General features: G+C 41.4%; 1 protein-coding gene across 1 annotated transcript in view; it reads right to left on the bottom strand.

Moving 5' to 3' along the window:
• Positions 1-16,809, bottom strand: part of cftr (CF transmembrane conductance regulator) — a 93,001-nt gene that overhangs the window by 21,944 nt on the left and 54,248 nt on the right. Inside the window, 7 exon segments of the mRNA XM_034084282.2 lie at positions 63-349; positions 3,479-3,516; positions 3,599-3,727; positions 5,914-6,252; positions 9,541-9,979; positions 11,033-11,119; positions 14,486-14,580. Coding sequence (XP_033940173.1) covers positions 63-349; positions 3,479-3,516; positions 3,599-3,727; positions 5,914-6,252; positions 9,541-9,979; positions 11,033-11,119; positions 14,486-14,580 — 1,414 coding nt within the window.

The raw sequence follows: 16,809 nt of genomic DNA, 5'->3' as shown, positions 1-16,809 counted from the left end.
CCCCAATTCATGTTTTGATTAGTTTTTACTACATTTGTACTATTATTACTAAAAGCCCTGACCTGTCTTCATGGTGTTGAGCACGCCCATGGGGGCGCGCAGCACGGCGCTCAGCATCTGCTCGTGGAGTCTTTTGGACACGGTGAGTAACGTGTGCACCAAAGGAAGTCCTCTGAAGAAACCCAACGCCAGCACGCTCTCCGACGTCGCCACGTAGATGTAGATGATGTAATACGCGCTGGTCGGCGTGACGATAACAGCCAGGTGGGTGGCCGGCGACGAGGCGTTCTGCGGCTGCTCGTCGATGTAGTTCGGAGACGAAGGGTTAGTGCTGTCCCTCCAGATCTCACTGCACAAGGATTATAAATATTAATAATGGTAAAAAAGCAAGAGAAAAAAATTCAGTAATATAATACAAAAGTTTAAAAAATAGACACTCAGTAAAATAGGGAAATAGGAAACAATTAATAACATTACAAATAATTGAAATAATTGTAAAACAATCATTTTTAAATAAAGATAATAATAAAAAGTGTATTTTAGCCTGAAAAAGCAGCACTTCTCATACAGAGGATGCAGCTCATAGTGCTTTCACAATTTGGCAAGACTAACAAGATAAGTATTTTAATATATGTCAGAGGTTTAAGCGTTTAGGACACATGCAGATCTGTAGAAGAAGAATTAGGAGGGAGGAAACCCTCTTCAAAGGTCACACATGCAGAGCACACAGTGACATGTGTTCTCTGCTTTTAACCCATCCTAGTACCAGGAGCAGTGGGCAGCTACTGTACAGCGCCCGGGGAGCAATGGGAGTGGGCGGTGTCCGGTGCCTTGCTCAAGGGCACCACGGCAGGGCAGGAGGTGAACTGGGACCTCTCCAAGTAGCAGTCCACACTCCATATTAAAGTTCCCGTTCTATATCACAAATGTCTGGTCGGGGACTTGAACCTAATGACTGTAGGGGCTTGGACTGGGAGCCGTAGGGTTGCCGGTTCAAGTCCCCGACCAGACATTTGAGATATAGAACGGGAACTTTAAAAAAAATAAAATGTTTTCAATGTTCTGCAATAGCAACTACTGTATATAGAAATATTAAAAATAATTATGAAAATGTCTTTCAAACATCTTCAAAATGTAAATTAAAACGTACTTCTGTCACGAAAAACAAAACATGAAACGATAATACTCAGGGTTCATACACTTTTCCACCAATGATTTTCAATGACTTCTCAATGACCTTTACCTAATTTTCCATGACCAAAAAAAAATGACCACTGAAAATGGTTTATTTGAACATGGAACAGAAAAAGAAGGTCTGCATATGAAACATGTTGTGCCTATCTGAAACAAATCAAATAGTTTACTAGCTTACTAGCTTCTACACGCTAAAGCAACTGTAGTCAGGGATGCAAACTCATCAGGTATGAAAAAGGTGACAAGGATCCGAGCCCCCGACCCCACGGAATATTGGCTTTAAAATGAGGAATAGCAGGATGTTAGCAGTCAGAACAACTAAAGCAGCAGTGTCAATAATAACAGAAACGCCAAAGAGTCACATCTAATAGAAATATATAAAAGCATTTATTTTAATTGTGTCAGTTTATAATTTTGGCAGCACTGTTGAGCATTTTGAAAATGTATTTTCATGCCTCTGTGCAAGGCTTAGTCTTTTTATCTGTATAGCCACTGGTGTAAAAAAACTAAGTTCATAAACTCAAGTACTATACGTGGATACAATTTTGAGATACTTTATTTATTTATATTCTACTCCTCTACAATCCAGAGTTACAAGGTGTACTTCTACTCCACTACATGTATTTAATACCTTTAGTTACTTCACAGATGTGGATGAATGATGTGAAATCTAATCAAGTGTTAAATCAGACTTTAGTTGCACCTGGAGTAAAGTCACAAGCTACCCTGCAGTATACAAAGTCATTCAAACTAGCTGTTCCTTTACCAGCTTTGAGAACACTTTCATGACCAATCATTAGAAAACATATCATATCTATTATTCTGAAATGGACCAATCTGCACAACGACTACTTTTACTATATTTTGATGATAATACTTTTCTACTTTTACTTGAGGAACATTTTGAATGCAGGACTTTTACTGTGATAGAGTATTCCTCTGGTACTTCTACTTTTACTCAAGTACAACATCGGAGTACTTATACTTTTATTAAGTACAAGATCTGAGTACTTCTACTTTTATTAAGTACAATATCTGAGTACTTCTACTAAAGTACAAGATCTGAGTACTTCTACTTTTACTCTAGCACAATATCTATACTTATACCACCTCTGTTTATAGCCTATGAAAAAAACGAAGGCTAAAGCTAACGTTAGCAGATAGTGACAAACAATGTATGCTAGCTAGCTAGCTCAACGATTCCTTAAATAATATTGCGACAGAAAAACGTTTCAGTTCACATCACGCTCTGCCACTCTGCCGCTCTGCTCTGAACACCTGAACGGCCCGTTCTAACAGCTGTTCACCAGCGGTGCAGTCTGTGCCGCAGTGACTCCGCACAGTTAACGAACGCACAGGCCCTGACACACCAACCCGATTTTGGGAGTCAGAGGCCGTCAGAGGCTGTCGGGCATTCGCGGCGCCGTAGTCAGGTTGGTGTGTCCCGCACCGTCGACCGTGACACGCCTTATTTGGACTGCCAGACCAAATAATCACTCTGATTGGCTGTTCAGCTAGCAAATCAGTGCATGAGAAGCGAAGCGGAAGGGAGGGACGTAAACAAACGATTTAAGAAGGCACACACAGACTGCTATTCATTTTCATCTCATCATGGCGATCTGGAATGATGCAAACGAAGACCTGCTCATCACCTTGATCCAGGAGAGGCCAGCTCTGTATGATATTACGGAGAAAAGATACTCTTCTTCTTCTCTGTCTTCCGGTTGTTGCCTCTTTTGAATGACGAATACACACTACCGCCGCCTGCTGGTAAGGAGAGTTATTGCCACTCACGCACTGAAGTCGGTGCGGTGTGTTCCCGTGCGACACATGGCCAAAACGCAGGAGAACACGGCCAGGCAACAGCCGACTTCAGCGTCGGCTAGTCCTCTGGTGACTGCTTGGTGTGTCAGGCCTGTAGATAATGTAGCTGACCATCATACCGGAGCAGCAGAGTTCAGCTGACAGGCAGGAAGACTCGAGCACACAGCTCGCGCTTCATATATTAAACAATAACACCATGCGCGTCATGATAGCACATAACAGCTCGCGACCGCAGATTATTTCGGCGATTAGATAAAATGTAAATTATATTTGACGCAACTTTAGTTACATTTCCATGACTTTTCCAAAACTTTAGGGAAAATACTGTTTTCCATAACTTTTCCAGGGCCTGGAATTTGCATTTTGAATTTCCATGACTTTTCCAGGTTTTCAATGACCGTACGAACCCTGAATACTGGAAATACAGACCGGGGTCTTTAAGGTGAAACATGACACTTACTCAGTAATGAGGAAAATGCCAATGACGGAACCAGCAACCTGTAATGAAATGAGAAGAAGAGATATTTATTGCGAGTTAACATAATTACAAAAATAAATGAGATCAAAGGGTGTATTTTACCTCAATGATGAAGACGAAGACGATGAAGAACAGGACGTAGACTAAGCTCCTGTTGGTGGTGATGTAGCGCAGGTAAGTGCTCCATGAGGTAGTTTCAAAGATGTTCTCACGCTCATCTGCGAAGCATTGCTGCGAGGAAACACAAATACTCGTTCACCGTACAGATGCTATCAGTTACCTAGGGAACCAGACGAAGGGGTTTTTCTGCCACAAAATCAAGACCGCTTTTTTTGGGTTTCACAAGATGAAGACACATCAAGCAAATAGACAGCTTTCAAACCTGTCCCCTCGTGCTACTTACACCATTGTGCCATTTGCAATTACAGTAATAAAGTAGTAGTAAATTAACTTTAAAAAGAGCCTTGGACTTTCATTGAGCGGCTGATCAGCTGCTGCTGGTAGTCCCTAAGACAAAGAGAAAGACCAGGGGAGACCGAGCCTTCTCAGTGGTATCCCCCAGGCTCTGGAACGACCTGCCCCCCCCCCCCCATGTCAAATTGTCGCCCACCCTTCAAACTTCTAAGTCCCGCCTGAAGACCCACCTCTTTTCCCTCGCTTTGAGCTGTTTCATCGATTTGTATGCTTTTATTTGTCCGTCCATAGCCCTTATGTGCCTTTTATCTATTCTTATGTGTGCCTTTTATCTATTGTTGTAATATTATATTTTTTTATAATGTTATGTGGCTGTGAAGCACTTCGGTAAAACCCTCTGTTTAAAAAGCTTTAAGGCCAGACACCCCAGTTCGGCTCAGAATAGATTTTAAAATCCTTTTATTTGTTTCAAAGCCCTAAATGAGCTGGCTTCGGCCTATGGAGCCGAACTCCTCCATCGCTACACCGCAGGCAGAGCCTTAAGGTCTGCTGACCAGCTGCTGCTGATAGTGCCCAAGACCAGGCTCAAAACCCGAGGGCACCGAGCCTTCGCAGCAGCGGGCCCCAGGCTCTGGAACACTCTGCCCCTCCATGTGAGGTCGGCTCAGACCCTGGGGGTTTTTAAATCAACACTTAAAACTCACCTTTTCTCTCTGTTCTTCGAGGCTTCTCTTATCAAGAATAACTTTGACCCAGGACCTTTTCCCTCTCTGACCTCTCGAGGTTTATTAGAGGGAAGCGGTTTGCAGAGTGGCTTCGACAGGCCGGGGAGTGTTACGATTCGTAGACACAGCGTCCCTCCCTATCTCTCATCAATTTCCAACTAAGGCTCCAGTGGGGACCTTGTTCCCTGAGTGTGCCTCTCCACCTGTGGTTCTCACTCTCTCACTTGCTTCCCTTTGCCCTCAACCTATTCTCAGGGAGTGCTTGTTCTTCCGTCTGTCTGTCTGTGTATTCTCTTGTCCCGATGAACCCAGCCACATTTCTTCTTGTTTTGTATCTATATCTACGCCGGGATCCGGAGTCGAGGCTGGTCCTATTGCTGTAGTCCTGTGTCCTGGATCCTCTATCCTGAGTTCTGGATTAAGTCGTGGACTTGGGGTCGTGGCTGAACCCGCCTCTGCGGTCCTGCCTTGGGTCTCGTCATGCTGCTTCCCTGATGGCTTCCACTGGACTGTAGCTGACATCCTCGTGGATTCATCTTCTCATTACAGACACATGCATTTCCTAACATTCGGTCTATATGCTGTAAAATGTATTATCTCTTCAATTTACACACGGCATCTATTGCACGTCTGTCCGTCCTGGAGAGGGATCCCTCGTCTGTTGCTCTCCCTGAGGTTTCTCCATGTTCCCTTTAAACTGTGGGTTTTATCTGGAAGTGTTTCCTTGTACGATGTGAGGGTCTAAGGACAGAGGGTCTAGGGACAGAGGGTCTAAGGACAGAGGGTCTGAGGACAGAGGGTCTAAGGACAGAGGGTCTAAGGACAGAGGGTCTAAGGACAGAGGGTGTCGTTTTTCTCATACTGATATTCTGAACAATCTGTGTTGTTGTATTTGCTGTAAAGTCTCTACTGTAGGCTATTTTTATTATATGTACGTGCTGTACATATAATAAAGTTAGCCTATTTATTTATATAGCACATTTATAAAGATTTTAAACAAAAATAGTTTAAAAATGTGATATATAAACAAAACTTGATTTGATTTGATCAAAGAACATCTTAGGTCACAGGCTCCTCCAACAGTGCAACACAATAACACAGATACAATAGTACAGGTAAATAAAGTAATATTGAATATAATAGAAACAGTGCAGAATAGTCTATATACAAGTAATTGGAATATTGATGTATACGAGTTGCAAACAGATGAATGTCATGGTTACTTGCACTTCTTCAAACTCGCTTTGGATCAAAATGAGTAGTGTAACAAAGCTCTACCTCCATGTCCTCTTCGTCCACGTCGTCACTGATGTCGTAAACGCTGTCTTTGGAGAGGCGGCGGGCGTAGATGTCGAGCTCTGGCGCCAGGTCGCACTGCGGCGTGACGGACGTCTTCTTCCTGAAGGACGACTGCATGTGCTCGCGCCTCTCGTGGCCCTGAGGGTTGGTGATGAAGGCCAGGACCGACTGCCTGCGCTGCCCGTTGAGGTGCTGCAGCCCGTTGTGGTACAGGTTCCCTCTGGGGAGAACCTCCTCCACCTGGTCGTCCTCGGGAACCACGGAGAACTTCCTCTCTGAGAGCTCCCTCACACCGTCCTCTATGGTGGTGCTAGCAGTCTGTTGGGGGCAGAGGTGAGAAGTAGTGGAGTACAAATACTTTGTTACTGTACTTAAGTTCATTGTTCTGGTATCAGTACTTTACTCCACGACTATTTACTTTGACTTCTTACATGTTGAACACAAATACCTGTACTTTCTACTTCTTACATGTTGAACACAAATACCTGTACTTTCTACTTCTTACATGTTGAACTCAAATACCTGTACTTTCTACTTCTCACATGTTGAACACAAATACCTGTACTTTCTACTTCTTACATGTTGAACTCAAATACCTGTACTTTCTACTTCTTACATGTTGAACACAAATACCTGTACTTTCTACTTCTCACACGTTGAACACAAATACCTGTACTTTCTACTTCTCACACGTTGAACACAAATACCAGTACTTTCTACTTCTTACATGTTGAACCCAAATACCTGTACTTTCTACTTCTTACATTTTGAACTCAAATACCTGTACTTTCTACTTCTTACATGTTGAACTCAAATACCTGTACTTTCTACTTCTCTCATGTTGAACCCAAATACCTGTACTTTCTACTTCTCTCATGTTGAACTCAAATACCTGTACTTTCTACTTCTCACACGTTGAACACAAATACCAGTACTTTCTACTTCTTACATGTTGAACCCAAATACCTGTACTTTCTACTTCTTACATTTTGAACTCAAATACCTGTACTTTCTACTTCTTACATGTTGAACTCAAATACCTGTACTTTCTACTTCTCTCATGTTGAACCCAAATACCTGTACTTTCTACTTCTCTCATGTTGAACTCAAATACCTGTACTTTCTACTTCTTACACGTTGAACATAAATACCTGTACTTTCTACTTCTCACATGTTGAACTCAAATACCTGTACTTTCTACTTCTCACATGTTGAACACAAATACCTGTACTTTCTACTTCTCTCATGTTGAACTCAAATACCTGTACTTTCTACTTCTCACATGTTGAACTCAAATACCTGTACTTTCTACTTCTTACATGTTGAACTCAAATACCTGTACTTTCTACTTCTTACATGTTGAACTCAAATACCTGTACTTTCTACTTCTTACATGTTGAACACAAATACCTGAACTTTCTACTTCTTACATTTTGAACTCAAATACCTGTACTTTCTACTTCTTACATGTTGAACTCAAATACCTGTACTTTCTACTTCTCACATGTTGAACCCAAATACCTGTACTTTCTACTTCTTACATGTTGAACCCAAATACCTGTACTTTCTACTTCTTACATGTTGAACTCAAATACCTGTACTTTCTACTTCCTACATTTTGAACTCAAATACCTGTACTTTCTACTTCTTACATGTTGAATTCAAATACCTGTACTTTCTACTTCTCACATGTTGAACCCAAATACCTGTACTTTCTACTTCTTACATGTTGAACTCAAATACCTGTACTTTCTACTTCCTACATGTTGAACTCAAATACCTGTACTTTCTACTTCTCACATGTTGAACTCAAATACCTGTACTTTCTACTTCTTACATGTTGAACTCAAATACCTGTACTTCCTACTTCTTACATGTTGAACTCAAATACCTGTACTTTCTACTTCTCACATGTTGAACTCAAATACCTGTACTTTCTACTTCTCACATGTTGAACTCAAATACCTGTACTTTCTACTTCTTACATGTTGAACTCAAATACCTGTACTTTCTACTTCTCACATGTTGAACTCAAATACCTGTACTTTCTACTTCTTACATGTTGAACTCAAATACCTGTACTTTCTACTTCTCTCATGTTGAACCCAAATACCTGTACTTTCTACTTCTCTCATGTTGAACTCAAATACCTGTACTTTCTACTTCTTACACGTTGAACATAAATACCTGTACTTTCTACTTCTCACATGTTGAACTCAAATACCTGTACTTTCTACTTCTCACATGTTGAACACAAATACCTGTACTTTCTACTTCTCTCATGTTGAACTCAAATACCTGTACTTTCTACTTCTCACATGTTGAACTCAAATACCTGTACTTTCTACTTCTTACATGTTGAACTCAAATACCTGTACTTTCTACTTCTTACATGTTGAACTCAAATACCTGTACTTTCTACTTCTTACATGTTGAACACAAATACCTGAACTTTCTACTTCTTACATTTTGAACTCAAATACCTGTACTTTCTACTTCTTACATGTTGAACTCAAATACCTGTACTTTCTACTTCTCACATGTTGAACCCAAATACCTGTACTTTCTACTTCTTACATGTTGAACCCAAATACCTGTACTTTCTACTTCTTACATGTTGAACTCAAATACCTGTACTTTCTACTTCCTACATTTTGAACTCAAATACCTGTACTTTCTACTTCTTACATGTTGAACTCAAATACCTGTACTTTCTACTTCTCACATGTTGAACCCAAATACCTGTACTTTCTACTTCTTACATGTTGAACTCAAATACCTGTACTTTCTACTTCTCACATGTTGAACTCAAATACCTGTACTTTCTACTTCTCACATGTTGAACTCAAATACCTGTACTTTCTACTTCTTACATGTTGAACTCAAATACCTGTACTTTCTACTTCTCACATGTTGAACTCAAATACCTGTACTTTCTACTTCTTACATGTTGAACTCAAATACCTGTACTTCCTACTTCTTACATGTTGAACTCAAATACCTGTACTTTCTACTTCTCACATGTTGAACACAAATACCTGTACTTTGTACTTCTTACATGTTGAACTCAAATACCTGTACTTCCTACTTCTTACATGTTGAACTCAAATACCTGTACTTTCTACTTCTTACATGTTGAACTCAAATACCTGTACTTTCTCCTTCTTACATGTTGAACTCAAATACCTGTACTTTCTACTTCTCTCATTTCCCAAACAGCTGGTTCCTTTAGTCTGAATGTGTGTGTTGGTGCGTGATCATTATTCTTTAGAGTCACTGCGTGCCTATTGATTGGAACACGATCCGTGTATCCATCACTTCCTGGTCTTCTCTAAAGAAGAGGGACCAATGGAAACGTTGTCATGTTGCCGTTGGTCGGCATGGAAACATTCATTAGCTAACAATGACATTATTGTTCTATTGATATAAAGGGAGGTCAGGTACTCTTTAAAACAACTGCTAGCTATGGGTACTTTTTACTGAAGTACACTTCAAAGCCTCTTTACTTTCACTTGAGTAAAGAAGTTTAGTCAGTACTTCTACTTTCACCAGAGTATTTTTAAACACGAGTATCTGTACTTCTACTTGAGTAAAGGATGTGTGTACTTTTGCCATCTCTGGTTGGGAGTTCCCGATGAAGGAGAACTTGCGAGCGGCGGCCAGAGGATTCAGGATGAGGGATTGTTTGCGTTTCTCCGGGTACCCGTCACCTCCTTGGGATCCGTTAATGACCGGCGGCGGCTGCTGGCGGAAAGACTGCCGGAGAGTTTCTGGTCCTCTGAAGCCGGCGGTTTCGTCGACGGAGACCCTTCGGAGGGTTTCCGTGAGGATGGAGCTGCGCCGCTCCGCGTTGCAGTTGTCGTACGCCTCCATGCCGAGGAGCAGGTTGCTGAAGTCGGGACGCTTGGCCTGCAGCTCGGAGAACGTCCCGTAGAAGAAGCAGTCTCCGTTGTGCAGCAGGAGGATCCGGTCCGCTCGCTTTAAATGCTCCAACTTGCTGGTGACCACGATGCGCGTCTTGGAGGCCATACGAGTGCAAACACATCTGTGAGACAGAAACGGGTTTATTACCAGGTTCACGCGTACGACGAATTTCACTTGGTGTCGTGGTGCATACATAACGGATAGCGTACTATATTAAGAACACTGTAATACAAATACATAGTACGATTAAATAGCAAGCGTGAATCCCAAATTAACGTATTTTCATTTATAAAAACGGAAAACAGTCACTGTCAAATGTTTTAAAGAATAGCCACTTTAATTGGCTTTTAATCCAAATGTATTTATTCTTGTTGTTTCCGTCCTTTGTTTATTTAATTCTCAGGATTAGTTTTTTATTTATTTAGTATTTTTATATATGTACAGAATGTATTTATAATCTGAGCATAGTTAAACATGTTCCTGTATCGTTCTTGCGTTGCTTGATCATTAAGGCTTTTTATTACAAATGGTATTGCTCTGAGGAATTGAGAGGGTTAGGTATTGTTTTCATTATTTATTTGTTGTATGGTTTTAGTTTTTGAAGCACAAAGTGTAAAAGTAAAGTGTGTGTCGGCACCTTGCCCCTTTTAAGCGTTCAGAACATATTAAGGCACGCAGTTTTGCAAAGACTTATTGACCACAAACTTTAGTATCAACTTTGTATTTGTTTTCTAAAGTGAAGTTCACATGTTAATATATCAAAAGATGATACAGCAGTTTTATTTTATTCCATCTTTGAGGTTGATAGTTTACTTAATCGTGCATTTTAATTGCATCATTGTTTTACTGCATTGATCATAACACCTTTACATCTTTAATATTGAATCTTTAATACTTGCTTTTGGGAAGTAGCACACCTCAGCTTATCTACTGGTATTCACTCTCTCCATGGAAGCTATTTTATTATCCTAATTAGTTCAGGTTCATCCAGCAATGATCTCTGCATGCTTCCCTCCTCTGAAGGATGCCAAAGTCCACACATCATCAAAGCATAATTCCCTTTCTGCTCGCCTCCCGTTTCCTGAGAGGGTTCCAGTGTGTCTGAGACAACAACAGATACCCTTGACCTTGAAGCTCCTCCACATGAAAGCCTCTCTGTTGGGATCGTACTCACTTCTCAAAGATCTCTTTCTCCGTCACCAGGTCCAGGTGTGTGAAGGGTGCGTCCAGCAGGTAGAGGTCTGCATCCTTATACACCGCCCTGAGGAACACAAACACACACAGGTGAGTCTGTAGGGAGGCGAGGGAAGTGTGTTTGGAGAGCACATTTCAACACGAGGCAATTCAAAGTGCTTCACAAGATATGTTGCAACAGAAACACACAAACATCTACAAACATGAAACAAGCTAAATATAGAATAAGAAAGGTATAAAATACAAGAATAACATGTTCAGAACGGTACTAAGCAACATGCTGTGAACATGAAAACAACGAATATACAGAAAACTGAACGTAAGAGACGTAGAAAGAGAAGAACACCTAGTTGTGACTAAATAAATATACTTCACATTAGTATTAAGTGTCTCTACTTTAAAGAGTCCTCTCCTGCTGATGTTCAGGTGTATATCAGTGTGTAGTGTCTCTACTTTAAAGAGTCCTCTCCTGCTGATGTTCAGGTGTATATCAGCATGTAGTGTCTCTACTTTAAAGAGTCCTCTCCTGCTGATGTTCAGGTGTATATCAGTATGTAGTGTCTCTACTTTAAAGAGTCCTCTCCTGCTGATGTTCAGGTGTATATCAGTATGTAGTGTATCTACTTTAAAGAGTCCTCTCCTGCTGATGTTCAGGTGTATATCAGTAGTGTCTCTACTTTAAAGAGTCCTCTCCTGCTGATGTTCAGGTGCATATCAGTATGTAGTGTCTCTACTTTAAAGAGTCCTCTCCTGCTGATGTTCAGCTGCATATCAGTATGTAGTGTCTCTACTTTAAAGAGTCCTCTCCTGCTGATGCTCAGGTGTATATCAGTATGTAGTGTCTCTACTTTAAAGAGTCCTCTCCTGCTGATGTTCAGGTGTATATCAGTATGTAGTGTCTCTACTTTAAAGAGTCCTCTCCTGCTGATGTTCAGGTGTATATCAGTATGTAGTGTCTCTACTTTAAAGAGTCCTCTCCTGCTGATGTTCAGGTGTATATCAGTATGTAGTGTCTCTACATGCTTTAATGTTCAAAAAGCTCTTTATTTTTCTCGTGCTGCAGCACCTCTTTTCACCCTCTGTCTGAAACCAGAGCCCAGTCTGGTTAGCTGGCCTGCTCTGTTGTGATTGGTCGACCGCTTAGAGATGTCCCGCCCCTTAGTCTATCACGTCCATGAGTCTAATGGAGGCGTTTGATGCAGAGGGGAAGGGATTTGTAGCCTTTGCAGACCATTTACATGCACTAAAAACCACTACAGGTCAGAGAAAAACGCATAATAGGGACCCTTTAAGAAATGGATCAGAGGGCTCTATCCACCACTGGGAAAACTCTATGCCAGATTGGTGTAAATGAGGAAGTTGCAACTGATGCATGCAAGACACTTAACCAATAAATAATGCATGGAGATATGAGAGTGTCTGATTTAATGGAGTAATAAAAGGCTGAGGAAGCACTCGTCATTGAAACCCGACACCGTAAACCACAACAGTTGGTGCAGACAGACACACAGATAAGAGTGATAGGTGATGCTTATCAGCTCCAGCAGGTTCTGATTATTTACAACAGAGGCTCCATTCTTTACACCGATGGGAACAAAAACTGTAACCTGAAACATTGCCAAGGACATTAAATCCTCCACACTTGTAAATGTTATTAAGCAGACGTTTTTATTGGCTTAGAAGGAATGGAGCCTCTTACCTTGGAAGTGCCAGTAATGATATAAATATGTTTATTGCGTTGAAATTGAAGGTTTTAATGTATTTATTGCGTACCTATAATGTTTATGCAGACCTCTGACGGGGATAGAAGTTTCTGAGGTGAACGTGTGTTGGTTTTTAAGTCCATGAGGAGCTCTCTTTTTGAACTATGCAACAGATTTTAGTAAACAAATTGATTATCTGTTTGAAAACAAGCCATAGAAATATCTCACTGCTTGCTATATTTGTCTTTTCACCAATTAGGGGTATGACTAAATAAAAATCCCTAATCATGATCTGTTTTTATTGATTGCAAACCAACAAAACATTAAAGGTTGGGGAAAGAAATGGCTTTATGACTAATTAGCGGATGATGTCTGTGCTAATGGAGACAGAAATAATAGTGATTGAAAGACATGATGTAGTATTTCAAAAGGTTTGGTCCTTAAACCCGGAAATGACTCAGCGTTTTGTCTAAATGTCAATGTTTTTGGTAAGCTGCCTTAAAATAATGTCTTAAAGCTGAAGAGATGTTCATGTTTTGTTCTACGACATAAAATACTCCAGTAAATACCCCACTGGTGAATTTAAAAACAGCGGTTGCTAACAAGTGTCTAAAGGAGACGACTAAACGTCAACACGCCCAACATTAGGCACCTTTAGCTTAGCGGTGGTGACGTGAAGTCATGTGACCATGCTGTAGTTCCTTTATAGCCCAACATTAGCCGCCTTTAGCTTAGCGGTGGTGGCGTGAAGTCATGTGACCGTGCTGTAGTTCCTTTATAGCCCAACATTAGCCGCCTTTAGCTTAGCGGTGGTTGACGTGAAGTCATGTGACCGTGCTGTAGTTCCTTTATAGCCCAACATTAGCCACCTTTAGCTTAGCGGTGGTTGACGTGAAGTCATGTGACCGTGCTGTAGTTCCTTTATAGCCCACCATTAGCCACCTTTAGCTTAGCGGTGGTGACGTGAAGTCATGTGACCTTGCTGTAGTTCCTTTATAGCCCAACATTAGCCGCCTTTAGCTTAGCGGTGGTGACGTGAAGTCATGTGACCTTGCTGTAGTTCCTTTATAGCCCACCATTAGCCACCTTTAGCTTAGCGGTGGTGACGTGAAGTCATGTGACCTTGCTGTAGTTCCTTTATAGCCCAACATTAGCCGCCTTTAGCTTAGCGGTGGTGACGTGAAGTCATGTGACCGTGCTGTAGTTCCTTTATAGCCCAACATTAGCCACCTTTAGCTTAGCGGTGGTGACGTGAAGTCATGTGACCGTGCTGTAGTTCCTTTATAGCCCAACATTAGCCTCCTTTAGCTTAGCGGTGGTGACGTGAAGTCATGTGACCGTGCTGTAGTTCCTTTATAGCCCAACATTAGCTGCCTTTAGCTTAGCGGTGGTGACGTGAAGTCATGTGACCGTGCTGTAGTTCCTTTATAGCCCAACATTAGCCACCTTTAGCTTAGCGGTGGTGACGTGAAGTCATGTGACCGTGCTGTAGTTCCTTTATAGCCCAACATTAGCCACCTTTAGCTTAGCGGTGGTGACGTGAAGTCATGTGACCGTGCTGTAGTTCCTTTATAGCCCAACATTAGCGACGATATGTGAAGATAATCCTAATACATAATCTTTTTGAACTAGCAGGGTTCCTGCTGTTCTGAACTCATGGTTTGGTATCTTGAAACGTAATGTAAAATAGGGGCTGAATAAGATAGAGTATCAGGTGTGACAGGAAGTACCTGGCCAGGCCAAGGCGAGCCCTCTGACCCCCGCTGAGCGTCACCCCTCCCTCCACCAGGAGCGTCTTGTCTTTCTCCGGCAGCAAGGCAAAGTCCTGGAGCGGAAATAAAAGAGGTCAAAGGGTCAAACAAAAAACATGCAGGATCACCGTTTATACAACAGCAAGAGGAACGGTGTGATATCAGAGAGCTTGGCAGAAAGGCAAAACACATTCATGTCAAAATATCTCACTTCCACCTCTTCCATATCAGCCTCTACTTTCTTTACTATCCTTGTGAATTAATTCCTTTCATGTTATTTCTCAATTATTCTCTAAGTGGTGATCAAAAAACCTTGATCACTTGAGCACTGCTGAAACATTTCAATGAAATGCCTAAAATATGAATAAACAAGGTGGGAATGGAGCCATGGAGTCTATATTTACAAATGTATTTACATAACAGATGTATTTCTCAATTAAATGAAAATCTGCCCCTAAAATATATATATATTTAATTACTTTTAATGTTTCAAGTCCTTGAAAATAATTGAAATATCTGTAAGTGATCCGAATTGAGTATTTTTTCACTTATTCCCATTCATTCGCAGTGTATTCATCCAAGTGTATTGCAATTAAACCCACAAAGTATTTAGTAATACAATTCTTTTTTGGGGGAAATTGTATCTAGGTTCTGTGTGTATGACGTTTACCTGCTCATCAAAGTCATTCATGTTCATTTGATCAGAGTTTTATTGTCAAAGCACAACAAAAAGCACACATCACAGATGGGACGGACACATGAAGGATGTCACAAGCCGACACATACGCTGGTTATTGAAAGTGAAACTACACGCCCACACCAGTAAGGATGAAGTGACAGCACAGGTTTATCATCGTCAAAACAAACCTACCTTTTTAAGGCAGCTTCCGTCCTGACGGCAGCGCGTAGGGGATCAAGTTAACAGGGTGTTTAACAGCTTGTAAAGTAAGGCAGCGCAGTAAAACATGTGTTGTGTCTCTCAGTGTGAACAGAAAGGCTGGAGAGGAGTTTACAGAGGAGAAGACCACCCACCACAGTCTGTCTGCTGCTGAAGGGCAACAATGGGAGGAATTACAGTCACAAGACCCCTAAACGCATCGTCTGTCTGCTGCACAAGACCCCTAAACGCATCGTCTGTCTGCTGCACAAGACCCCTAAACGCATCGTCTGTCTAGTACACAAGGTCCCTAAACGCATCGTCTGTCTAGTACACAAGGTCCCTAAACGCATCGTCTGTCTGATGCACAAGACGACACAAGACCCCTAAACGCATCGTCTGTCTGCTGCACAAGACGACACAAGACCCCTAAACGCATCGTCTGTCTAGTACACAAGGTCCCTAAACGCATCATCTGTCTGCTGCACAAGACCCCTAAACGCATCGTCTGTCTGCTGCACAAGACCCCTAAACGCATCGTCTGTCTGCTGCACAAGACCCCTAAACGCATCGTCTGTCTGCTGCACAAGACGACACAAGACCCCTAAACGCATCGTCTGTCTGCTGCACAAGACCCCTAAACGCATCGTCTGTCTGCTGCACAAGACCCCTAAACGCATCGTCTGTCTGATGCACAAGACCCCTAAACGCATCGTCTGTCTGCTGCACAAGACGACACAAGACCCCTAAACGCATCGTCTGTCTGCTAGACAAGGAACACTTTCAAACTAAACCACATGTGCAATATTACAAGGCCCGAAGCCGTCAGTCCACCGTGACTGAAGTTACCTTCGTCACAGTCGTCTTGGGGAATGTTCCCCCTTCAAACTTCCTCTATTTTAGCTTTTTATATTACGTGACATAAAATGCAGGATTTCTCAAAAAAATATGAATTTTTATTTTCTATTTTATTTCATTTGGATGTGGACATTTACTTTTGATGTTTATTTTCCATTTGATTTCATTTTGTATTCATGTGCAATGCCTCGTCTACATGTTGCTGTGACAAAGAAATCCCAAATTGGTATCAATAAAGTATCTAATATTTAATCTGATCTAACCACAAAACAGTTGTAAAATTAAGAATATGTACTTTTTAACTCGTTAGGATTGATTAGAAATATACAAATCTAAGATCCCTCCGGTTTAAAGATGTACCTTCTTCAATGCTCTACTACTACAAGATATGCAAAACATGGCACTTTAACAATCACTCCTAACTGGAACTGAGTATCAACCAAAACACAGCTTCTTGTTAGCGGCTTTTTTAATTAAACCTTGAAGGAAATGTCTCCAATGTTCAGCCTAACACTCACGAACAAAGCACTTCCTCTCATTTCCATACAGTATACCGACACCTCAAAGA

The sequence above is a fragment of the Pseudochaenichthys georgianus genome, chromosome 6 (genome assembly GCF_902827115.2).
Source record: "Pseudochaenichthys georgianus chromosome 6, fPseGeo1.2, whole genome shotgun sequence".
Taxonomy (NCBI): Eukaryota; Metazoa; Chordata; class Actinopteri; order Perciformes; family Channichthyidae; genus Pseudochaenichthys; species Pseudochaenichthys georgianus.
Note: the sequence above shows the minus strand (reverse complement) of the source record. Positions and strands in the feature narration are given on the sequence as shown.